The sequence below is a fragment of the Lynx rufus genome, unplaced genomic scaffold, assembly GCF_022079265.1.
Source record: "Lynx rufus isolate CCGP_SWC_20201006 ecotype Redwood Valley unplaced genomic scaffold, mLynRuf1.p SCAF_2, whole genome shotgun sequence".
Classification (NCBI taxonomy): Eukaryota; Metazoa; Chordata; class Mammalia; order Carnivora; family Felidae; genus Lynx; species Lynx rufus.
In genome coordinates, this window is record NW_025814834.1 from 205086596 (window position 1) to 205111213 (window position 24618).

The window sequence follows — 24618 nt, forward strand, 5'->3', positions numbered from 1 at the left end:
TTGAGGACCTGGTATTAAGCTGGGGACTGACTCTGGAAGGTTTTGAAAGCCAGGCTCAGACCTGCATAGAAATCACATAGCACCAGGCAGGAACCGGCGGACCTGAATTTAGCTTCTGACAGCTGCACCACTCACTAGCCAAGGTCACATCTTGGAGCCTCGGCATCTCTAAACTCGAGAGCCGGGGGATGTAAATGGATTACCAGCAAAGAAAGTTTTGAAAGAGAGAGGGAGGCTCTTGTGACCAAAGGATTGTTTAGGAGAAACACGGAGATGTTCAAATATTTACTGAGTACTGGGCTCTGGGAATGTAACCGAGAACAAGAACGAGCTCCGCACTCCAGACCCAGCCCCCACCCAGGCCGGCATGGGGCAGGACACAGCTTGGGAGAGTGGAGGAGAAACCTCATATTGAAACAAACAAGGGCTCAGAAACAAACAAGGGTACACCTCTCTGTACCCGCAGACTGTGCCTCCCACTTGGGCCGGCACCTTGTCCAGATTGGACTGCCAGTTCTCAAATCAGTGAATCTCTGTGTGAGCTTGGGCAAGTTACGGAGTCTCTCTGTGTCTCCATCTTTACCACGAAGACCATCATGCCTCTTCCCAGGATTGTTGGATTCAATTAAATAAAACAACTCCTGTAATGATCTAACTAACGGGGAGCCTGACATATTGTAGGCACTCAGCAGCTGTTAGTATCCTCCTATGAAGAGGTATAAATGTTAGGCTCCACCCATCGCCCCCTGCCAAGAAAGAAAACAGGTTGCTGGCTTTCATTTTAGCGGAGGAGAAAAAGGATATAAAAGCGTATATGCTAAGTAAGCAACCGTGCAAACTAACAAAAGGCCTTTGGCCTGGGCAACGTGCTGCTGGGTCTGGGCTCAGGACAGGACTCCGTGCCCAAATCTGCCCCCGCCCCGGAATCCGGGCCCATTACTCAGCGGGCCACCGTGCAGCTCCAGCTGCCTCTGCACGATACGGGACCCACCCTCCCAACCTGTTTCGCGGGCTGCGAGGGCCAGCGGGCGCCAGGCGACAGCAGGTGTGGCGGCCCCTTTAAGCAGCAAAGCTCGTGTTGCAATCGCAGCCTTGGGGACCGGTCCTTTCCGGGGGGTGGAGCCTGTGCGTGGTGCGGCGACCAACCAAAGCGCGGCATTTTCCGCGGGAGATCCGAATTTCGCGGCACGCAGTTTGGCGCTAAAAAAAAAAAGGAGAAAAAAAAAGAGGCACAGAAAGGCTCGGGGACTAGAGAGCCAGGCGCGAAGGAGTCGGTGCAACCGCGCCCCCCCCCCCCTTCGCCGGTCCGAGCGCATCGCCTCTCCGCCTAGCCCCCGGCGACCCCGGAGACCCCTCCCGCGAGCTAGCCGGACCCCAAGCGCCGAGGCCTTTCTGGGGCGCGGGGCCGTCCGGGTCGCCGCCGCCCTCGGGGCGGCACAGCCTCTGGCCGTGTCGCCGCCGCCGCCGCCGCCGCCGCGGGGCGATCTCTAAGCGGGGATCTCCAAGCGCTGCTCGGCTCGGCCGCGGGCCAGGAGGGGAGGGTCCGGCCTTGCCCCACAGGCGTCCATTGGCGGCTTCCCCCGGCCTCCGCGCCATGCCTCCGGCCGAGTGAGCCTCCCCGGGCTCCGGAGCCCGCAGGTGCCTGAGGGCGCGCCAGGCCCGGTTGGGGAGGGGGCGCTGTGCTCGCCATGCTGCGAGGGCCCCGGGCCCTGGCTCCAGCCGCCGGGCCGCCCTCGAAGGGACTGCCCGCGATGAGCCCTACAGAGCTGTGGCCGCCCGGTCTCAGCAGCCCCCAGCTCTGCCCGGCCACCACCACCTACTACACCTCGCTGTACCCGCAGACTGTGCCTCCCACTGCGGCGCCCGGCACCTGCCTCGACGCCACCCCCCACGGACCGGAGGGCCAAGCTGTGCGATGCGTGCCGGCTGGCCGGCTGCCGGTAATGCTGGGGACCTCCCCACCGCCACCCACCGCTTCTCCCTGTGCTTTTGCGGGTGTGGGAAAGGAGGGAGGGGCGCCTGGGACCCAGTTTGAGCGAAGCAGGTCGAGTTGGGGAGGGAAATGAGAGCTTTCGGCTTCCAGAACAACCCACTGCCCTGCATACCTGAGCAGACGAGCCCTTCATTTTCGGATTTGGGATGAAATAACCTCATCTATTGGAGTGGAGTGGAATGAGCACTGGAGTGGGATTGTGGAGACCCAACCCACCACCCCCAGTGCACCGTGTGACCTTGGGGAAGTCCACGGGGGCAACACTGCCACCATTCATTCATTGCTGGATCCAGAAACTCGTACTGGGCATCTGGTATCGGCCAGGTTCAGGGCTTGACCTAAGGACAGTGGGGACTTTAAAAAAAAACAGGGCAAGGGTGGGGGGGTGTGTTTCAGGTCCAGTCTGCCTTGGACAGACTCCAAATTTCCCATACAGCCAACTCTTTCCCAGTTATCTGCCCTAGGTCTCCCCCCAGGCCCAGCCTTCCCTCCCAGCCAGCCAGTAGCAGGTGCAAATTGAGGGCAGCCCCTTGGGTTTCCTATTCAGATTGTTCCTTTCTCAAGCCCCAGGCCACTGCCAGGGAGGGCCCAAAGTGTGGCACCGGGTACAGGGTGTGTTTTGTGGGAGTGGAATTCCTGGAGCCCTTGAGAAGGGAAACAATCATAGGGTTGGGGTAGGTGGGGTGGGAAAAGCCCTGGGGGTACTGGGGGGGGGGTGGGGAACCTGGTTTCTGGTCCTGACTGCCACTAATTCAGTGGGGCCTTGCATCAGTCTTGGCACCAGTCTGGGCTTACATTTCCTTTGCTTGAAAACGCATGTGTATATGGGGTAGCTGGGCTAACTTATCTGAGGTCACTTCCAGCTCCAGGTCCTGGGTTTTGGAAATAGGCTCCAGGGAGGGGAAATGGGGGTGCTGTAGGCTTACTTAGTGGTGAGTGGTGAATAAGTTCAGGCACAGAGCTAAGACCACCCCACCCACACTGCCATAGAGACATCTGCTCAGACCTGTGTCAGTGAGTAGGCACGGACCCCCAGCCCTCCCTGTCAGTGGCTACCACTCCCTGCTACTGAAATCGTGCTTTGCCCATCCTCAAGGCTTTGAACCTTTCAGAGCCCCTTCCTGCACGTGATTTCTAACTAGGAGGAAGGAGGCGGGGGTGTTACTCCCATTTTGTAGGTCAAGCAGCCAAAGATAACTTGAGACCGGCTATCTATCTTATGTTCAGCGTTACCCTGTGAAGTAGAAGGTATTAGTAGCCCCGGGGAGAAACTGAGGCACAGAGTGGGGATGTGATCTGTCCAAGGTCATTCAGGGGGATGTATGACCAAGGCTGGCGATCATTGGGTCTCTTCTCTGCAGCCTTAACTTTCCCCGGTGCAGCCTGACCTAGGAGCTGGGTGCCCCCGGGGGAGGGGGCTCTGTGGCGGGCGCAGTCTCCTCTAGCCAGCTGCTTTCAGGCGCTCAGGCGGAGTTTCAGTGGCTGAGTTTCAGTAACAGCTGTGGTTTTGAACTGCTTCCCTCCCAGAGGAGCTCGAGTGCATCTGTCTGTAGCTCCCTCCCAGAGGGGCTCAGTGATCACAGCAAGAATGGCCCTCTTTTACTGAACGCCTCTCGTGTGCCAGGCACTGCTTGGCACTCTCCGCATTGTTATCTTGGCCAAGATGCCTGGGATGAGGCATCTCACAGATGAGGAAACTGAGCAGAGACGTGAAGTCACTTGTCCAAGTCACAAGCCAAGAAGTGGTGGGAGAGTCTCCTTGCATCAGACTGCCCTAAAGGCCTGCCGGGCCCAGAGCCCCCTCTCCTGTCGGATGCCCCATGGCCCCCTGCCTGTGGGCAGGCTTGGCCCCCTGCTTACTCATTTTACCAGGGTGTGACCTGGAAGAGCTCCAAACCCAACCCTGGGTGTGGCCGCTTGTTTTGTGGCCGGGTTGCAAAGTGCAGGGTGAGCAGGATTTGTTGAGGAGCTGCTGTTTAAAAGGACCTCAGGGGTGGCAACCAAGTTCAATGGCAGAACGAAGCCCTGAGCCCTGGTCTCCTCACTTCCTGTCCAGGGCTCTTTCCAGCACCCTCTGGGGAAGGCTTGCGGTGCTCCTCCGTGGCGTCCCTCCTCCGGCTGGGCACATCACGCTGTTCTGTCTCATTCCCGCGGGAGTCCGTGAAGAGGGTGGGGTTCTGTGCACAGTTCTCCTTCCTTTTAATTTGTCTACGTTTTCCAAATTCCCTCTGAGAGCCATGAAAGCAAACGGACATTTTAAGGAACAACCATACAAGCCAGGTCAGAGGGGGAGATGTAGGCTACCGAGTGGCAGAGCTGGGATCTGGAACGCTTGTTCCTACCCCCGCCGTCTAAATGAGGACTTGGGGCTTGGGAGAACCCTGGCTCCGGCCCGTGTGTGCCCTCGGGCAAGTCAGCTCCCCTCCTTTGAGCCCCAGCTTCCTCACCTCGCTGCCCATGGTGGGGTTGTGCCAGGTGGTCTCGGACCCTCACTTCTGGGGCCGCCTGAGGAAGGAGCTTCGCTTTTGTCCTTTGGGGTTGGCAGGGGAGCTCGGATCCAGATCAGGCCTTTAGGAAACAACCGAAGGGGCTGCCTACGAGGGTCCAGGTTCGAGCCAGGCTGGCCTTTGCCCTTGGCACATCTCCGTCTCTTTCCAGCTTACCTCTGAACTGTCTTTCTCCTTGCTGCTGCCCCTCGTGTTTTAGTGATAGCCGCTTCCTTGTGCGAGCGAAGCGCTTTGCTGCACTGTTGCTGAATCCCCAGCGGCGGGGGAGCAGATTATCCCCATTTTACAGGTGGGGCTCAAGAGGTCGACTGTCTTAATGAGCTCACCCAGCTGAGAAGGGGGGAGGCCTAGATGGGAACCCAGATGGGTCTGACTCCAAGGTTTGTGCTCAGGGCCCCCTTGGCCCTCATCTTCCTGGGCTTGTCCTCTGCCGCCTCTGTTCTGCAGGCTCAGGCCCATCTATGGGCTGACTTTTCTCTGGGCAGTGCCCCAAGGTGCCAGGGAGATGTCCTTGGATGAGGGACATTTTGCTGCTTAGGAACACTTGGAGTATAGCATAAGGGTGAGGGAGAGTAAGAGAAGGGAGGGAACTGGTGTGGGTGTATAAAATAATGGGGGCAGCTGGGCACAGCCGGGCCTTGGCTCAAATTCCAGCAAATTCTGGGGGGATGTGTGTGGGACAGAGCTGAGGCAGCCTGGTATGTGGCTTTGGCGTCAGACAATCCCAGGTTCAAACTCTGGCTCTGCCCTTTGTCTGTGTGACCTTGGGCGTGTGTCTCACCCTCTCTGAGCCTCCATTTCTCGTCTGCCAAGAGGGATTGCCAATACTGATGTTGCAGAACCGATGAGCACGTGATAGGCCCAGTGCAGGTACTCTGTTCAAGGTCCTTCCTTCCTTCTCCCCGCCTTGTAGGTGGTGAGATTCTTCCTCAAGTGTTCTGTGAACTCAGCAGGGCCTGGCTCCTTTTGGGTGGGGGAGGTGGATGGGGTTGGGGAGACTCTGGGCTGCCCCACCCTTGCCTCAGGTAGAACTCAGCTTGGCTTCCCTTCCCCTCCTTGCTCTTGGCATTCCTTCTTGAGGGTGCTGGGATGGACAACGTCAATCAGATTGATAAAGGCCTTGGAGCTCACCAGGTCCTGCTTACTTCAGCTGTTAAATGGGGGTTGGTGGTGCTGGGGAGACTCAGTGAGGTGATGAAGGTTGGGGCCCAGCCCAGGGCATGTGGAAGGTCTCAGTGAGTGACTGGGCCTTTCTCTAGAGACAAGATGGGTTACATTCCCTAGGATCTAGGATCTCACCAGCTGAAAGGTTAGAAAAAGAATATCCCAGAGAGACTTCAAGAGGAATGAGCAGGGAAGTGTTTGGATCGCGTCCAGGTCTGGGTAGGGGTGGAAGAGAGTGGCATCGTATCCAGGCTCCTCAAACCCAGGAGCAGGTCTCCTGAAATGAGTCCGGGAAGGCTTCCTGGAGGAGGCAGGAGCGGGGAGGGAAACTGATAGCAGGAAGAGCTGTCACCACCTCCGACACCTGTCAGCCCAGCTGTGTTCAGCAGCAGTTAGTCTCAGCCCTGCCGAGCATGACCTCACTGTCAAAGGTTAAAATAGGCTTCTCTGTCCTGACCAGCTTAGGGGTGTCTGGGCGGTTGGGGGGAGAGGGAGAGGAAGGAAATGGGTTCAGTGGCCCCCAGAAGGGTGTGTCAAGGAAGAGGCCAAGCCTGGATTTCAGAGAGGGGACTCTGCATTTTCTGAACACCTACTGTGTCTGAGTCACAGGGTGAGCACTTTGCAGGAGTTAGCTCCTCGATTCCTTGTAATCATCCCTCAAGGTAGGTGATTTCTGCCTCATTTTACCAAGGAGGAAACTGAGGCTCCTAGATGCAGAGTACATCCCCAAGTCACACACAGACACAGTGAGTCTCTGAAGGAGCCGGGAGATTCAAGTCCAGGCTGGCTTATGTCCCCGTGCCCTAGTGCCCTAGCCCTGCCCCTGCCCAGCCCTAACCAGGAGAGAGGCCCCTTCCGGGCCAGTGCAGCTTCTGGGCCTAATTGGGGCCTGGTGGCAGTGGGGTGGAGAAGAGCAGACGGGTCTGTGGTTTGATTTCCCCAGCAGGTGTTTCCCAAGCTTGGCGGGAACAGGCAGGGGGAGCAGGGGGACCTCAGCTGTTCGTCCTTGAGAAGCAGGGGAAGGATTCATTGTCTGCCCCTCTCAGCAAAGAATGGCAAATGGAGTCTATTCAGGAGGCCCTGGGGCCCTTGAGCCGGAGCCCAAACATGGGGGGTGGGGAATGTTTGCTCTGCTTCCCGATGTGGGCACCTCCCTGGGGTGTGGCACTGAGCCAGGAAGTCCCCTGGGCCTGGGCGGATGCCCAGCCCCACCCTGATAAGGGCCAGCTGTGGGGCTGTGATGGGCACCAGGGCAGGCTGGGCCAGCTGCTTTTGCACTTGGTGAGGCGGGAGGCTCTCCCCAGCCTGGTGTGGTTTAGGTCCTACCCACTCCTTCCTCCCCGCATCATCCTCTGGGCATGGTGCCGATAGAAGTGACCTTGGGGCCTGTTATTAAGGAACCCCGGGCTCTCGGCTGGACTGGCTTCCATAGTCTTCAGGAGCATGGACCTCAGAATGGGAGTGTTGTGTGCTCTTCAGAAATAGGACTCCCTGCGGCACCTGGCTGGCTCGGTCTGTGGAGCATGTGACGTGACTTGATCTCAGCGTTGTGGGTTCGAGCCCCATGTTGGGTGTAGAGATTACTTAAATAATAAAATCTAAAAAAAAAAAAAAAAAAAAAAAAAGAAAAAAATAGGATTTCCTTCCCATGAAAACTCACTTTTTGAGTCCCTCCTATTTCCTCACCAAGTGCAATGATGTTTTCACCAGGACTGGTGGTAAACTGAGGCACAGAAAGTAGCTGCTGGTGGCCTCCATGCTTTGGCCCCAACTTGGGGAAAGGCTGAAGGAAGAATGATTCTCAAACCCTGTCTCTCTCTCTCCTCTCTTCAAGGCCAAAAGGAAGCTGGACCTGGAGGGGATCGGGAAGCCAGCAGTCCCTGAATTCCGGACCCCTAAGGGGAAGTGCATTAGACTGGACGGCCTCCCCAGCCCCAAAAGTAAGCCTTGCCGATTGGGCATCTAAGGGCGGGCCCCGGATGGGGGATGGGTAAGGGCAGAGGGTAGCAGCCCTGCCCGAATCATCTGGAGTGATATTTGTAGCACACTTCCCAGTTTACAAAGTAGTTTCCTCTGGGTTGTGTCACGGGACCCTGCCAGGAGGTAGCTCTGTCCCCCTCTCAATGATGAGGCAACTTGAGACGCAGAGCTTGAGCGACTTACCCAAGGTCACACTGCTGGTGAGTGGGGTCAGGACTCAAAGCCAAGCTAGCACTGCTTCTCCCACACCGCACACCGCTCTCGTGACCTGAACGTGATGACCAGCGTTTTACGTGGGAGCTTACTATTAAAAAAAAAAATTACATTTCCTGCAGTCTCATCTTTTCTAAAAGAGAGAATCCAGGGTCTTTCTCCCACATGCAGAGGGCTAAATGAATGACTCAAAGGGAAGTGAAACTTGGGTTGGTCTAACCCGCGTGGCCTCAGAGATTTTTAAGATCCAGGGGCTGCCCGGGTGGTGCCTTCCTAAAGTTAAGCTGCAGGGAATTTCTGCGTCTGCCTGCTGGTATTTTCAGTCAATATCCTGGTTCCAGCTGGAGTTTTAGAAACTATGTTAGAGAGGAACAGTAATTTGGGGGGGGGGGGTCAGAGACCTAATGAAGAAGTTATGTGACCGGGTGGGAAACAAGAGGGGCAGGAATTTGGGGATCTTGGGGCACCTGGGTAGTTCAGTCGGTTAAGCGTCAGGTGTCCAACTTCGGCTCAGGTCATGCTCTCGTGGTTCATGGGTTCGAGCCCTGAATCGGGCTCTGTGCTGACAGCTCAGAGCCCATAGGCTGCTGCGGATTCTGTGTCTCCCTCTCTCTCTCTCTGCCCCTTTCCTGTTCACACTCTCTCTCCCTCTCTCTCTCTCTCTCCCTTTCTCTCTCAGAAAAATGAATAAACAAACATTAAAAAAATTTTTAATGAAAAAAAAAAAGGAATTTGGGCGTCTGGACAAAGTTCTGCCCCGATCTGACTAATCACTCCTCTTGTGAGTGTTAGTTGTCTCATCTATAAAATGAAACACATCGAGATCAGGAATAGCAATAAAGTTTGCTCTCCCTTTGATTGGTAGAGGCTGCCGGGATCGTTTTATTGAAAGGTACTAAGTGCACTGATCAGTCAGCAATGTCTGTCAAGGGTGCAAAACCTGACAAAAACAGCCCGTGTGCCAAATGCTTGCCATCTGTGTGTTAGGGGATTCTAAAGTCCCCTTCCGGAGGAATCTGAGACTCTCTAAAACTCAGTTTCCAAAACTAGTTTGGCCACTAGCTTGCTGTATGACTTGCAAGTCACTAAATTTGCAGAAGTCCTCTTGTGGTTTAAGATGCTGCAGCTGATCTTTTTTCATGCGCCTGCCCCGTGTGATAGTATAGGGCTGATTCCTTTCAGATAATCATTGGGCTGCACATGGAAAGAAAAAGCAAATCTATGCACATGTTCTCGAATCCCAGCCCGTTATTCTCTCCCTACCATAATCCTCGATTCCTGACCCAGCTGGCGGGATAGGGTGATGGTTAAGAAGGAAGACTGCAGCCGGCCTGTCCGGATTTAAATCAGCTTTGTCACTTTCTAGCCGACTGAGCTGAGCAAGTTACTTCACCTGTCCGTTCTGAAGTGTACTCACCCGTAAGATGGGATGCCTCTCAGGCAACAGCCTGAGAGGGTGTTGCAAGGATTAAATTTGTGGTATATGGAAAGTTGCTCAGAACGGTGACCAACACACGATAACTATTTGTTGGTGTTGATGGAGGTGGTGTTTCTAGGGCTGCCCTAAGCTATAATGGAAAGGGGCTGTGAACTAGGAGTTAGGATGCTTGGTTTCCAGTCGCGCCCCTGCCCCCGACTGCGAGACCTCAGACAAGTCACGTGTCCTCTCTAGGCATCAGGGTCCCTGCCTGGATGGTGGTGGCGAACGACCTCCTGCCTCACAGTGCTCTGTAAACGGGAGAGTGGTTGCTCCGGCCCTCGTGCGAAGGGTGGTACTTAACGGGTCCAGATCAAAGGATGAGGTTGTGACTGGGCCCCTTTCCTCTTAGCCCCCAAGTCCCCTGGAGAGAAGACTCGGTATGACACGTCGCTGGGGCTCCTCACCAAGAAGTTCATTTACCTCTTGAGCGAGTCCAAGGATGGCGTCCTGGACCTGAACTGGGCGGCTGAGGTGCTGGACGTGCAGAAGCGGCGCATCTATGACATCACCAACGTGCTGGAGGGCATCCAGCTCATCCGTAAGAAGGCCAAGAACAACATCCAGTGGGTGTGAGTGCCTGGGCTGGGGCCGATGGCACCAGTGGGTGCACGTGCTGCGGGTGAAGGTGCGGGGTGCACCGTATGCAGTGGGTGTGTCGGGGCTGGAGCTCAGGGCGGCGTCCGATAGGCTCACGTACCTGCCGGGAGCAGAGCCAGTGTATTTAAGAGGGAGGTGGAAGGACAGATGTATATGCTGGGAATATATTGGGAAAGCAGGTTGCGGCAGCGTGGAGAATGATTTCTAGGACACGCAAAGGCCCAAGAGAGGACCCAGATCCTCTTGAGTCGGGATCCCAAAGATTCCCCTCTTCCAGCTTAGGAAAGTCCCCTGGGAGCTGGGCTGTAGCCACCCGCACTCCTTGCAGCTCTGAGGTAGGAGTCCGCCAGGCTCCTTTCCTCCTACAGAGAGCAGAGCGGACCTGCAGCCCCTGCTGTGACCCTGAGGGAACCCAGGCAAGGCGTTTGGGGGAGGCGGGGGGGGGGCATAGGCATTGACAGCCCCCCAAAATGGAGTGAGGCTTGATTTGTTTCTTTTCCCTAGCCCAACCCTCAGACCTCAAGTTCCAGTTCCTAGCAGCTCCCCGGGAGCTAGGCAGGGCCCCTGATCTGCACAACCCAGGGGGCGCCGTTGTAGACCGTGTGAGTGGCCCCATCCTGGGGTTTTGCACCGCCTGTTTAGGTCTGCACAGCCGCCCTGGGGTTGGGGCTCCTGGATGTGCGCTGAGACTGACACTGGGGGACTGCTCTGTTCCCAGAGGCAGGGGAATGTTTGAAGACCCGACCCGACCTGGGAAGCGGCAGCAGCTGGGGCAGGAGCTGAAGGAGCTGATGAGCACGGAGCAGGCCTTGGACCAGCTCATCCAGACCTGCTCTCTGAACTTCAAGCACCTGACCGAGGACAAGGCCAACAAGAGATATCCTGTTTGGTGGGGGGAAGAGGTCAGGGAGCAGGGCCTTATTGGAGTTGAGGCAGCACCTCCCTGCAAGGCCTAACTCAGCCTCGGGGGCTGGCATATCTGTTTCTTCCTTCTTTGGTGGCCTGTCCTCACGAGCCTATCGAAGTTACTCTCCTTATAAAAGTAAGTCCAGTTCTTTAAATCTGGAAAATGGAGAAAAGAACTAGGTGCCCCCTTCATGTAGCCATTGTTTCTTAACTATACATACACAAGGGCACGGGTTATTAAATGTAGTGTGTGCCTGCTATACATAACTTTAAAAATATTTTTTAACATTTATTTATTTTCAAGAGACAGACAGAGTGCGAGTGGGGGAGGGGCAGAGAGAGAGGGAGACACAGAATCCCAGGCAAGCTCCGGGCTCTGAGCCGTCAGCACAGAGCCCGACGTGGGGCTCAAACCCACCAACAGCGAGATCATGACCTGAGCTGAAGTTGGGCACCTAACTGACCTAGCCACCCAGGCGCCCCTACATAACTTTTTTTTTTAAGTATTTATTTTTGAGAGGGGCAGAAAGAGAGGGAAAGAGAGAGAGAGAATCCTAACCAGGCTCCATACAGCCAGCAAGGAGCCCGATGTGGGGCTCAAACTCACGAATCGCAAGATCATGACCTGAGCTGAAGTCTGACACTTAACTGACTGAACCACCCAGGTGCCCCATATGTAACATTTTATATCCTGCTTTCTATCACCATAGACCATTTTTATGTTGTTACAAATCCTTCCTATTTGCTTGATCCATGAACTTGTTGCTATTGGACCATTTTTTGCAAAACAGCAGTCTCATAGGATTTAACCTCATGTTCAGGATGATTTGAAAATGTCCTACTCAGACCACATTCTGGTTTGTTAAGGCCTGGAGTCAACACTTAGATTGATTTGAGATTTCTGCTTTTATAAAGCAACATTGTGATGAATATTTTTGTATAGAGAACATTTTCCTATATTTTTTACTTCTTCCCTTAGGTTGGATTCCTGGGACTGACACTATAAGCATGGGCTTTGCTAAGGCTTTTCATACACTTTTCCCAATCAGATGGTTCTACCATCTAATTGGTCTTTGGATCTGACTTTGTGTTTTTGGAAGGATTCTAGGCATTGTGAGAAACATAAAGAAATAAGACGGAGCCCTCCTGTCTCAGAGCTAATGATACAGTCTGAGATGAAGTCTTTTCATAAAAAACTGTTATGAGGCAGCATTAAGAAATGATTTATACTCCTGTTTGTTTTCAAAAGGGATGCGGGGTAGCCTATGATAGTAGAAGAACAGGTTATGGTGTTTGGTTATTTCTTTTCTTTTTTTTTTTTTAATTTTTTTTTCAACGTTTATTTATTTTTGGGACAGAGAGAGACAGAGCATGAACGGGGGAGGGGCAGAGAGAGAGGGAGACACAGAATCGGAAATAGGCTCCAGGCTCTGAGCCATCAGCCCAGAGCCTGACGCGGGCCTCGAACTCACGGACCGCGAGATCGTGACCTGGCTGAAGTCGGACGCTTAACCGACTGCGCCACCCAGGCGCCCCGGTGTTTGGTTATTTCTAAGCTGTAGACGGACTGAGAAAGAGATGTCCAGAGGCTTAGGCTGGCAGGCCGGGGGTTTGAATTGTGACCAGCTACTTCTCTTGACTCTCCTGCCCCTACACTGGCCTATGTGACTTACCAGGACATCCGTGCTGTTGGAAGCTTCAAGGAGCAGACAGTGATCGTTGTCAAGGCCCCTCCTCAGACAAGACTGGAAGTGCCCGACAGGAGCGAGGTGAGAGGGAAGCATTTGGTGGAGAGCAGGGTTAGGAGGGTCCCAGGCTGCTCTGTACACTCTGTCCCTGGTGCTGCCTGACCCCAAGCTTCCCAGGTCCGTTCTGGTACCCATTACAAGATCAGTGGTCCCCGAGCTGGGGACAGAAATGGCAGAAGCTGGAAAGGGCAACAGGCAGCAGATGCTGGCCCGAGAAAATCTCCGTTCCTGGTATCTTTCTGCATCCCACGGCCCCCAACATTTCTGGGCACACGCACACATGTGCCCATACACCGTGGTGTTAGCGCTCACAGTAATCCTTTCCTGCTGTGTCTGGCGAGGTTAAAGACCAGAAATTCTTAATACTTCCTTATGAGGTCCTCTGTGCTTTGACCTCACCAACCTCTTCTCATATGCTGCCCCATGATGTCTTTGCTTCAGCCACACTGACTTACCTACAGCTTCCCCGCCACACTAAGCTCGTCCCCAGTGTAAGACCTTCACCCAGGCTGTTCCCTCCAGCTGAAATGCTCTTCTCTTTCTCTGCCTGGTTTACTGCTGTTCATCCTACGGTCTCAACTCAAACATCACTTCTTCAAGGAAGCCTTCCCTGATTACCCCCCCCACCCCGATTTCATTACTACCTGTGCTTTTCCACCACACTTGACCTCCATTTGCTGGGTGATTGGTGATTCTGTGATTGTGTTCTGCTTCACCTATTAGAGTGTAAGCTCCACAGAAGCATGCCACACTCCTGTGGTACCCCCCCCCCCCCAGCCCAGAGCTGGGCACATAATAAACGCTCAAGAAATAATTCGTTTAATGGAAGGACATTAAGATAAAGGAGGCCCCACCTCTGTCTTGGAGGAGCTCGGGACCTAGTGGGAAAAAGACCCAAGCAAGCAGTCATCCTGCCATTTATAGACTCCAGGTGCCCAGAGAAAGGACAGTTGGAGGAAGAGTCCATAGATGACTACAGGTTAATTGGGTCCTAAAGCATGAACAGGAGTTGTCACGGGAAACGGGTGGGCAGAGGGCAGTGCAGGTGCACCGGGTGGAGACCTAAATGCCTGTCGGAATAGCATGTGTGCAGTTAATCATGGAGGGAAGAAGCAGGCGCGGGAAGGCCAAGTTATCAAGACGCTTTGTTACAAGTAACAGAAGGCCAAGTCCAAATGGCTTAAGTTGGGGGTGGAGGGGACTAAGGGGAAGCAAGTGACAGGTCCAGAGGAAAGACTTGGGGATTGCGGGCAAGGCTAGATGCAGGAGCTCAAACTATGACTTTCAGTTCGCCCCATGCTCTCCATCTTTCTCTGCCATTCTTTGTGCTTCCATTAAGGCAGGCTCCCCTTTTCTGGTGGCAAAGCTAGTTTTCATGATAACCAGCTCGGTGACCCCAGTGGGAAGGGAGCTTCCGTTTCCCACGAGTCCCGCACGAGTCCTGGGTCCGATGCTCCTGGACTGACCTGAGTCGTGCGCTACCCTGAACCAGTCACCATCACGGTGACTTTCCCAGCCTGTACCCCAAGCTCACCCATTGGAGTGGGGAAGAGTGCTGTCCCCCCAAAGTACATGAGTTGGAGAGGAGTGGCTGCCCAAAGGAAAATCAAGATATTCTCCCTAAAAGAAGGGGACCTGGGGACCGGACAGGCAGCAAGAGCAGATGCCCACCACAGGTCAGACAGGGCAGGCGTCAGCACCAAGCTCAGGAGTTGCGCTGGCTCACGTGGATGGCGGGAGCCGTGGGTGTCCATCCATACACCCCACCCCGACCCATGAGTCAGTGCCCAGCTGCCCAGAGCCATGACCTGGCTTCTCTTCTTCCTCCAGGAGAACCTGCAGATATATCTGAAGAGCACGCAGGGACCCATCGAAGTCTACCTGTGCCCAGAGGAGGTGCAGGAGCCGGACAGTCCGACCAAGGAGCCCTTCCCCTCCCCCTCCCCCCTCGGCCCCATCCCTGACTCCACCCAGCCCAGCAGCAGCACTGACCCTGGGATGACAGACCCCATGGCATCTCCAGGTAGGACCCTCTGTCCAGAGGGACAGGAGGTGGGGAGAGCAAGCAGCCTTAGCGTTTCCTCTTCCATGTCAACATTTGTTGGGCGGCGAAGAGGGGTACAGTCCTTCTCCCCCGCTTGTGTGTTTGCACGTCACACTTTATAGAGCACATGCGTGTTCTTGTCCCAGTGGGGAGGCTAATGCTGCTCTGGGCCAGAGGGGTCCTGGGTCTGAATACCAGCACTTCCAGTTACCAGCGATGTGACCTTGGACAAGTCACTTAACCTCTCTTTGCTTCAATTTCCTCATCTGTCAGTTGGGCGTAGTAATTAACAAGATCTACTTAATAGGGTGTGAGAATTAGAGGAAATAATACAGGCAAAGCACTTAGAACGGCACCAGGCAGTAACGGCTAACTATTCTTGTCATTATTACTGCCACTAGGGCTGGTACCACACTTCCGTGGTGACTACTAACGACAAAGCCCCTGGCACTCAGTAAGCCCTCAGTGAATGGGAACTACAGATGTTTGAAGGAAGGCTCAACTAAGATTTTTTATAATTAATTAATTAATTATCTATTTATTTATTTTGAGAGAGAGAGAGAAAGCATGAGCAGGGGAGGGGCAGAGAGAGAGAGGGAGAGAGAGAATTCCAAGCAGGCTCTGTGCTGTCAGCACAGAGCCTGACATGGGACTCGATCTTACAACTGGGAGATCACGACCTGAGCCGAAATCAAGAGTCAGAGGCTTAACCAACTGGGCCACTCAGGTGCCCCTGGGAGTTTGGAAAATTAATTAATTATTTTTATCTTTTATTTATTTTATTAATTTTTTGTTATAATTAAGATTTTTAATTTTTCTATTAAAAATTTTTAATGTTTATTTTTGAGAGAGAGAGAGAGAGAGAGAGAGAGAGAGAGACAGAATCCGAAGCAGGCTCCAGGCTCAGAGCTGTCAGCACAGAGCCTGACCTGGGGCTCGAACTCACAAACTGTGAGATCATGACCTGAGCCAAAGTCGGAGACTTAATGGACTGAGCCGCCCAGGCGCCCCATGACTAAGATTTTTTTAAACCATGACTGTATCAGGTACATCTATTATCACGTTACTTTTCACAGCCATTGTTGAGGTAGGTGTTCTTGTCCCCAGTTTAGAGATAAATAAACTGAGGCATAGAGGTGATGTGACTCTCCCCATGTCCTCTCCCAGGCCTCTCCCCACGAGGCTCAGAACAAATCGAGGAAGGGGTTCCTGACTAGAGAGGCTCACCCCTGGCTGGGAGGTCGCTGTACGGCTAAAAAAAGCTGGCTATACCTGACAGGAAGTAGCATGAGTTGAGTCATGAGCAAAGAGGCGGGAGAAGTCCCAGGGAAGGAGTCTGGAAGGAGTAGAAATGGGAGCCCGGGAAGGCCCTTCCTCTAGGACGGTTTATGCCCTTTACTGGGATCACACATCAGGTCAGACTGACAGATCCTTTCAGGTTGTGGAGGCCAGTGTTCAACTTTCTGTTTTCTTAGCAGCAGAATTCCCTTGAGTAGAACCCTGGTGTTTGAAGAAGCCAGAGCTCAAGCTGGTCTGACGGAGGAGGCTTGGTGGGGTGTCCACAGAACACACACATGGATTCCATTTCTTTTTTTTTTTTTAATTTTTTTTAACGTTTATTTATTTTTGAGACAGAGAGAGAGAGAGAGACAGAGCATGAACAGGGGAAGGGCAGAGAGAGAGGGAGACACAGAATCTGAAACAGGCTCCAGGCTCTGAGCTGTCAGCACAGAGCCCGACGCGGGGCTCGAACTCACGGAGCATGAGATCATGACCTGAGCCGAAGTCGGACGCTCAACCGACCAAGCCACCCAGGTGCCCCTTCCATTTCTTTAACTCAAGGGTTCACAAACTATTGCCTGCAGGCCAAATCTGGCCTGTTTTTAAGCAGCCCATGAGCTAAGAATTGTTTTCACATTTTTGAAGAGTTGGGGGAGAGGAAGAAAGTGACTGTGTGACAGAGATTGTAAGTGTTCTGCAAATCCTAGAATACCATCCGGTCCTTTACAGAAGTTTGCTGGGCGCTGATATAACTCAGCCCTTCATTTTACACATGAATAAACTGAGTGCAGAGAGGGCAAGTGACTTCCCTAAGGTCACACAGAGGTTGGCGGCAGAGCTTGGACAAGAGCCCAGACCCCCAGCTGATCTCTCCTGTATCCTGGTCTGGTCCGGGGATCCGGGCTTCTCCCGGCACCAGCCATCTGTCCCTCTGGGCACCTCCCAGTGTCTATCTCCCACTCCAGACCTGTGCCCCACCCTGTTCTCTCTCCTCCCTCGCTCTGCTTTCGCACTTCACTGTCAACATGTGCGCATCTCTCCTGAGTTAGAACCACTTTCGCTTGGGATGTCCTCTGAGACTTGGGGCAGAGGCGGGGGACCCTCCAACATAAGCGAGGGTGAGGTTTTTGCCTCAGTTTTACAGATCAGCTGTGCTCCCAGAAAGAGTAGAAGCTGACAGAGCAGTTGGTGGTGGAGCCAGCCCAGAAACCACCCTGGCCATGTGGTCTCTTGGCGACATCCTTGCCGAAGGGGGGGGGGGGTGTTTTCTGGAAGGTATACGTGCCTGCACGCACGCGCATACATACACTCCGTGTTCTGGCCCGAAGCAGAGTCATTTTGAGGTCTGAGCACCAGGGTTCACATCCAAAGAGGAGGCCGCAATGGTCTTGGCACCCAGGTTCTGGCGTCGTGCAGGGGAATCACTAACCCTTTGGGGCCTCGGTTTCCCTCATCTGTAACAGAAGGGCTTTGGACAGAAGGGCTTTTGGAATGGTCTCTGACATTTCCCCACCTATGACATTCTGAGGTCAACCTAGATGTAGCTGTAGCACAGGAGATGACTCTGAGAGACTCGGGCTTGAGTCTGCACCTCACCTGCTATGACTTGGTGACTGTAGGCGAGTCACTGTGGCCCCTTGGAGCCCCCGTTCTCACGTCTCTAAAAACTGGGACACTTAAAATTTTTTTTTTTTAATGTTTACTTATTTTTGAGAGAGAGACAGACAGGGTGCGAGTAGGGGAGGGGCAGAGAGAGAGGGAGACACAGAATCTGAAGCAGGCTCCAGGCTCTGAGCTGTCAGCACAGAGCCCAATGCGGGGCTCAAACCCACAAACCAGAGATCGTGACCTGAGCCAAAGTCAGATGCTTAACCACTGAGCCACCCAGGTGCCCCAAAACTAGGACACTTAAAACTCCCTCACGATTCCTGGACGGTTTACAGAAAGTGACACAGCGTGAATGCGATTTTTGAAAAAGCTTATACGAACCGGGCACCTACTCTGCGCGGTTTGGAGATAGAGGAGTGAGTCTGAGCCATTGGAGTGCGCGGAGGCCCAGATGTAAAGAACGGCTCCCTCTGGGGGGTGATAACCGTGCAGGAGAGCAAGGCCCAGCGGAGGCTTTCACGCACGTTGTCTCTTTCCTGCTCAGCACGGCAGTGAGCTGGAGCCTTATTCTTCCTCTCGAAGAAAACGGGGGCTTCACCCGGTGGGGTGGGCGGGGCTGGGGTCCGAGCCCAGGTCCTCCCCCTCCTCCCGAACCAGGCCTTTTGCTAGAACACCTCCCTGCAGGCCTCTGCAACACGCTAAAAAATATTCCATTTTTTTTTCCATTCAGATATGTTTAATTGACTTCTTTGAGCCTCAGTTTCCTCATCTGTAAATAGGGGTCACAATATTGCCTCCTTTGTGGGGCGCCTGGGTGGCGCAGTCGGTTAAGCGTCCGACTTCAGCCAGGTCACGATCTCGCGGTCCGTGAGTTCGAGCCCCGCGTCAGGCTCTGGGCTGATGGCTCAGAGCCTGGAGCCTGTTTCCGATTCTGTGTCTCCCTCTCTCTCTGCCCCTCCCCCGTTCATGCTCTGTCTCTCTCTGTCCCAAAAATAAATAAAAACGTTGAAAAAAATTATAAAAAAAAAAATATTGCCTCCTTTGGGGCCACCTGAGTGTCCGAGGAGGTCAAACACACCTCTTCTTGGGAGCCCAGCCAGCCAGGGTAAGCCCTTGGTAAAGCGCAGTTCTTCTTACCATTGACCAGAGCAGCACTCAGATAAGCTGCCCTCTACTTGCACTTATCATTGAATCCTCTCAACAACCCTGGGAGGTGGGTATAATCATCCCCATTTTAGAGGTGAGGAAACAGAGGCTCATGCACATTAAGTCGCTTGCCCAGAGACACACAGGATCAAGCAGGCTGACAAACCAGCACAGCTGTATTTTCCAAGGAATGCGTGGTTGGGGGTTAAGTCATGGCTCAAACGGAGATTCTGGGTATCAGGATATATTTGGGGGGGGGCAGGTTCTGGTGCCCTATTCCTCATCCCTGTGTAAGAAGTCACCTTTTTACCTCTGGGTGGAAATGCACCTGGTGTGCTGGAAAATAGCTGGGGCCAGTGTGGCTGGAGAGGCTGAGTGTGAGTGGAGCGAGGCTGGGACAGAGGGAGTAGAAAGGCAGGCAGGGGCCAGATCACGCAGGGCCTTCTTGGCACTGGTTGAACTTGGATTTTATTCCCAGTCATTAAAAAAAAATTTTTTTTTTAATGCTTACTTATTTATTTTGAGAGAGAGAAAGGAGAGGGGGAGGGGCAGAGAGAGAGAGAGAGAGAGAGAGAGAGAATCCCAAGCAGGCTCTGTGCTACCAGTGTGGAGTCCGATGTGGGACTTGAGTTCAGAAACCATGAGACCGTGATCTGAGCTGAAATCAAGAGTTGGACGCTTAAGCAACTGAGCCATCCAGGCACTCCAATTCCCATTAAAAAACTTTTTTTTTTAAGTTTTTATTCATTTTTGAGAGAGAGAGAGAGAGAACATGAGCTGGCGAGGGGCAAAGAGAGAAGAGGGAGACACAGAATCCCAAGCAGGCTCCGGGCTCCGAGCTGTCAGCACAGAGACCGACGTGGGGCTCGAACCCACAAACTGTGAGATCATGACCTGAGCCAAAGTTGGACACTTAACCGACTGAGCCCGCCAGGTGCCCCCCACACCCCACACCCCCTCTGCCAGCCCTTTTTAAGCTAGAAACAGACTTCAAGGGTCGAGGCAAGCTGACTGGTAAGGAGGCCCCTTGGAACTGGCAGAATTCATTCAGTTGTGGAAATGACCCATCTCGCTGCCGGGCTGGGTGCTAGGGAAATAGTGGGACTGCGTGCAACTCTTGGGCCTTTTGGCTTAGGCAGCTGAGTGGGTGGTGGTCCATTCACTGAGGGGGGAAGACCAGGAGTGTTTGGTTTTGACGTGCTAAGTTCTGGGGTACCTCGGTTCTCTAAGCAGAGGCGTTGCAGGAGCCGAGAGCTCGGGGGCGAAGTCTATGCCAGATGCGTCCACTGGGAGCGGGATTGAAAGCCAAGGGGCAGCTGTGGTCACCCGAGGAGGTGTGCAGCCAGAGAGGGGAGTCTGAGGCTGGAGCCCTGGGGCACTGAGGGCTTAGAAGTTAGGAAGAGGAGGATACAGAGCAAAGGGGGCAGGAGAAGTAGCCAAGGAGGTAAGAAGAAAACGAGGAGACTCTAGTCTATTAGAGCCAAGTGTAGAGGTGTTTCCAGAAGGGTGTGAATAACGGCACCAGATTCTGCTGGAAGGTCAAATAAGACCATTGGTTTGGCAACGTGAGGTCACTGATTCAGTGGCGTGGTGGGGACAGACCTCAGTGGAAGAGTGAAGAGTGGCGGGCAGGTAGAGAATACATTTGGAGGGGGTAGAGGGTAAGCACAGGCAATTGCTGAGAAATTTTGCTATGAAAAGGAGCGATAAGCTGGGCTGGGAATTGGAGACAGTCATGAGGCCGGGGAGGCTGCTTTTTAAAGATAGGAGTCATTAGCGTGTCTGTGTGATGATGGGAATGTTCTGGGAGAGAGAGAGAGAGATTGGTGATGCAAGAAACAGAGAATGTGGTTTCAGGGGCCAGGAGCTTGATGGTGAGAGGGGGTAGGGGTTTTGGGTTTTGTTTTTGGTTTTGTAAGATTTTTATTTTTAAGTAATCTCTACACCCAACGCGGGGCTCGAACTTATAACGCCAAGATCGAGAGTCAAGGGTCGCGTGCTCTACCGACTGAGCCAGCCAGGAGCCCTGAGAGGGTGGGGTTTCGAGAGCTGGAGATCTCATCTCCTCGGAGAGGAGGGGAGGGAGGGTAGGAAAATGAGGGCGGTGGCTAGAGCGGTACCAGGAAGGTACACAGGGAGAAGGGCGCACGGTCGTCCAGAGGACGGGAGGGCTATTCTTGTGCTCCGAGGTCTGACCAGACTCTTTGGGGCAACAGGCCCGGGTATGACCTTTGTCTGTTCGTCTCCAGGACCAGCGCTGACTCCCCAGCAGGCCCTGCAGCTGCCAGCGCCTCCGCCACCACCACTGCCACTTGTGCCCCTGGAGGCCACCGACAGCATGCTGGAGCTGCCACACCCACTTCTGCAGCAGACCGAGGACCAGTTCCTGTCCCCCACCCTGCCGTGCAGCTCCCCCCTGATCAGCTTCTCCCCACCTTTGGACCAAGACGACTACCTGTGGGGCCTGGACGGGGGCGAGGGCATCAGCGATCTCTTCGACTCCTATGACCTCGGGGACCTGCTGATTAACTGAGTGGCCCTGCCTGCCCCCGGCAGCCCGCCCCTGTCTCTACCTCCTCACAGACTACCAGGCCCTCTGCCCGCTCAGGGACGTGGGACACAAGGTGCCGTCCTCAGGGTACGGGGGTCTCCTTTTCTCCTTTCTTACCCCCAGCCGGCCGAAGCTGTCTCGGGGGGCCATGTAGGGGATTCGGGTGAGGAGCGTATCAGAGGTTGGGTCCCCTCCTTCCTAATGGAAGCTGAGCCCGGAAGGCCCATCCGGCTTCTGACCTCTGACCTCTCATGCGAAGAGCCACAGGTGAGGCAACCAGGTCCAGGGAAAGGGCCCCGGCCGCCCCCCCCCCCTTTTGAGGGGGAATTAGGACCCTGAATTTATCAAGAAGCACTTAATGCCTTTGTATTTATTTCAGGTTGAGTTTTGTTTATTTGTCTTCCCTGAGTTTTTAGCAGGGAGATCCTTCCAGTTTCTAGTAAGACTTCTCAAGACAGGCCCGGAGCTGTCCACTGTCCAAGGGCAAGCCAGGGCTTCCAGAGCCCCAGGCCAACTCCCCAGTTTCCCCACATCAGTGGGCTGGGTCTCTGGGGGGCCGTCCCGTCTGCTAGAACGCTACTTGCACTTAGGCCTCGTGATTCTAGTACGTGGTGGCCTGGCATCTCCAGCTGAGGCGCCAGCCTTGGATTCCTGGTCTCCTCTGTCCCAGAGATGGTGCCAGGGAGCCACCCCAGGGTAGGCGGCATCGAGGCTCCAGTTCTGGAAACCTACTTCCTATGGAATCCCCTACCTCTCCCTCAGGACATGAAAATCAACCTTGCAGGGAGTCGGCACAGAAGAGCTCCCGGGGAAACACGGACAGGGACGTGGAAGGCGCCGAGGGCACCCTTCCTCTATTTCTGCCTCTCGCTTGGGACAGGTGCTGTCTTGCAGTGAGGACTTGGGAGGGAGTGGCAGCCCCCCCAAAGAGACAGGTGGGCTGAGAACAAGAAAATGCCAGAAAGCACCCCCTCTGGTAGCTGCTGGTGTAGTCTCCCCCTTCCCTGGAAGGATTTTTTTGTTTCTTGGAGGCAGTCATTCTCTAAGGACCTCCTTTCCCCACCAGCTCTCACACAGAAAGACCTCCCTCTCCCCGCCACGACCCCCCCCCCCAGCCAAGGACAGAGGTGACCAGGACTTGGTGGCCTTTTGCCTCCTTTTGTCACAGGAATGCTGAAGGGCTGACAGGAAGCAGTCTTAAGTGCACACCAGACCTTGGCAGCTAGTGGGGCGATGGGTGTACGTTAACTCTTCAGGCGTAGGGTCCTGAGAAGGTCTCTTGCCCTCTTCTCTCGAGCCCCCACAATGGCTTGACCATCCCAAGATGTCTCTGGAGCCCGCTTGGGTGTGGGGGGATCAGCTCTCCTCCCCACTCAACCTGGGGTGGGGCTGCTCTGGGCTGAACCAAGGCTGTGCCCTCTGGAGAGAGGCAGCCAGGGACGGTGGTCTGAAAGGCCCACCACCCACCCTCAGGGAGCTAGGTTTCCTCAGGGGCTCAGCTGGGCAGCACTTTTGTTTTTCTTTTTTTGAGTTTGTAGCATTAAGTTGGTTTTAAATATGAAGTTGGCCTCACGAGATTGCTCTTGAGCTGACCAGAAGCTGGCATCTGAAGTTTGGGAGGTAGACTTGTTTGGACATGGGGGTCTGATGGGAGCTAATACCCACGTGGGAACAGTCTTGCCTTGTCATTTTCTCAACTTCCCGGGCCCCTAACTGCCCTCTCAGGAGTGGTCAACAGGTCACAGATGCCTCGTGCTGTGAACAGGGCTAATTTTGTATGCTTTGCAGAAGCTCCCCTGATACTCACAGGGGGCTTATCAGAAGCCTGTCTCGAAGCCCAGTATGTCCAGGGTCAAGGGACTACCTTGGCCCTTGGGCAGGGGGAGGGAGTGTTGCATGGAATCTGGTTGGGGGCATGTGGGGCCAGAGATTGAGATCTCTGGGCTGCCATTTAGCCGTGCCCCATCTCTGAAGACAGAGACGTTTGGCTTCCATGCCTTTGGCTCTGTCTAGAGTGTTCTCCTGGAATTAAAGCAGACAAAGGGGAGAAGAGGCTTGCAGGACCCACCGGGAATGATTTTAATGGCAAAGTCTGGCCAGAATTCAAGCTCATTCCCCAAATTCCCAGCCATAGTGCTGGACAGACGGGCTGCCCCTTGGGCCCATGGCCTGTACCCTGAGCAGCTGCCCCTGTCCTGTGCTATCGCCTCCACACCCTGCCTGGCCCCCGGGGCCGGACCGCCTAGGCCAAGCCTCCGGCTAGGGGCAGGGGGGTTGGGAGGGACACAAGCTCATGCCTGTTTCTTGCCAGTGACACTTGAAACCTCTCGAGTTCCGTCAGGTGCTTTAAGAATGCATTTTGGCTGGAATTTCCTTTAGGGGCCACATGTAAACTTGAGACCTAGCCTCTTTCTGAGATATGTTATTGCTGTCGGGATGTTTCCCCAGCTCCATCGGCAGCCCACAAGTCACCTGTGTCCCCAGGGGCACCAAAGGTTCGGGGGCTCCAGGGAACTCGGTAGCATTAAGTTGTGCGGTAGAGTTGGAGATTCAAAGAGATTTCTTAAAACCAGGGACATGCTCCCATGTCCCTTCCCATGAAAAGTGTTCATTAGATCAGTGTGGTGTCCCTTCTCCACAGCAGTGCTGTGGTTGGACTGGTGTAGCTGTGGGGGGTGGTGAAGCTCAGAAAGCTGGTTCTGGGATGGTTTTGACTTTCCGTTCCCTCCCCAAGTTTTCTCAGCCTCAGTTCTGCACAGCATGTAGTTTTCAGTAAAATCGTTTGGGTGTTCGCACATCTGAGCATCGTGTGGCTTTAGTGCATTTGAAGTGAAAGCCTTTTGGGCTTGTTTGCAAACAGCTTTCTGGTTCTCATCGTGTCCCAGGGTCCCCACCTCATCCTGGGACACCATTCTCCCACGAGGACCCTTGGTGACCAGAAGCCCAGCCAGCCTGCTGGCTCCTGGGTGAGTGAAGAAGCCTTGAATATGGCACGTGTGTCTCGAGGGTAATTAGGCCCAAGAGAACTCGGTCCCCGTGCTGGGACTCTGTACAGGTCACTTCCCTCTGGTCTGGTTTCTCCCTGGGTCCTGCCTTGATGAGCACCATGTAAACCTCCTTGTGTCGTGATAATTGGGCATTAAATGGCAACTCTGGACACCTTGATTCTTGTGTTTTCTGAAGGTCATTACCAAGTGTGAGTCTGGGGACTGTCCTGACCACCTGGCTGATTTCTCCCCAGAAGCAGCCTCTCTTTCCCACATTGGCTTCTTACCATGCCTGACATGTCACCACTAAGACACTGAAAAGTTAGCACCCAGATCTAAAATGTGAACATCTCCCCTGCTCTGGGTCCGTCGCCTCTCATTGGACTATTTGGACAGCTCCCTTCATCTTCTCA

The 24618-nt window shown here is 54.1% G+C and overlaps 1 protein-coding gene across 2 annotated transcripts; it reads left to right on the forward strand.

The window, feature by feature from the left end:
- The first annotated feature begins 1202 nt into the window (after window positions 1–1202).
- E2F2 (E2F transcription factor 2) lies at window positions 1203–24383 on the forward strand. 2 transcript variants are annotated; one of them, XM_047083578.1, is made up of 7 exons: window positions 1203–1940; window positions 7499–7604; window positions 9687–9906; window positions 10653–10811; window positions 12495–12609; window positions 14419–14611; window positions 20917–24383. In XM_047083578.1, the coding sequence occupies exons 1-7, from the start codon at window positions 1689–1691 to the stop codon at window positions 21198–21200; spliced, it is 1329 nt and encodes a 442-aa protein (XP_046939534.1). In that variant the 5' UTR covers window positions 1203–1688; the 3' UTR covers window positions 21201–24383. The 2 variants fall into 2 exon arrangements, with proteins under 2 accessions (XP_046939534.1, XP_046939536.1); XM_047083580.1 differs by lacking the exon at window positions 1203–1940 and adding an exon at window positions 5499–5634.
- The last annotated feature ends 235 nt before the right edge of the window (window positions 24384–24618 follow it).

What these genes read in the sequence shown, in the direction of transcription:
- E2F2 (XM_047083578.1), top strand. Translation starts at nt 1,689, where the DNA reads ATGCTGCGAGGGCCCCGGGCCCTGGCTCCAGCCGCCGGGCCGCCCTCG. An exon ending in TGCCGGCTGGCCGGCTGCCG is followed by an intron (nt 1,941 to 7,498) that starts GTAATGCTGGGG and finishes CCTCTCTTCAAG; the next exon opens with GCCAAAAGGAAGCTGGACCT. An exon ending in AGACCCCATGGCATCTCCAG is followed by an intron (nt 14,612 to 20,916) that starts GTAGGACCCTCT and finishes GTTCGTCTCCAG; the next exon opens with GACCAGCGCTGACTCCCCAG.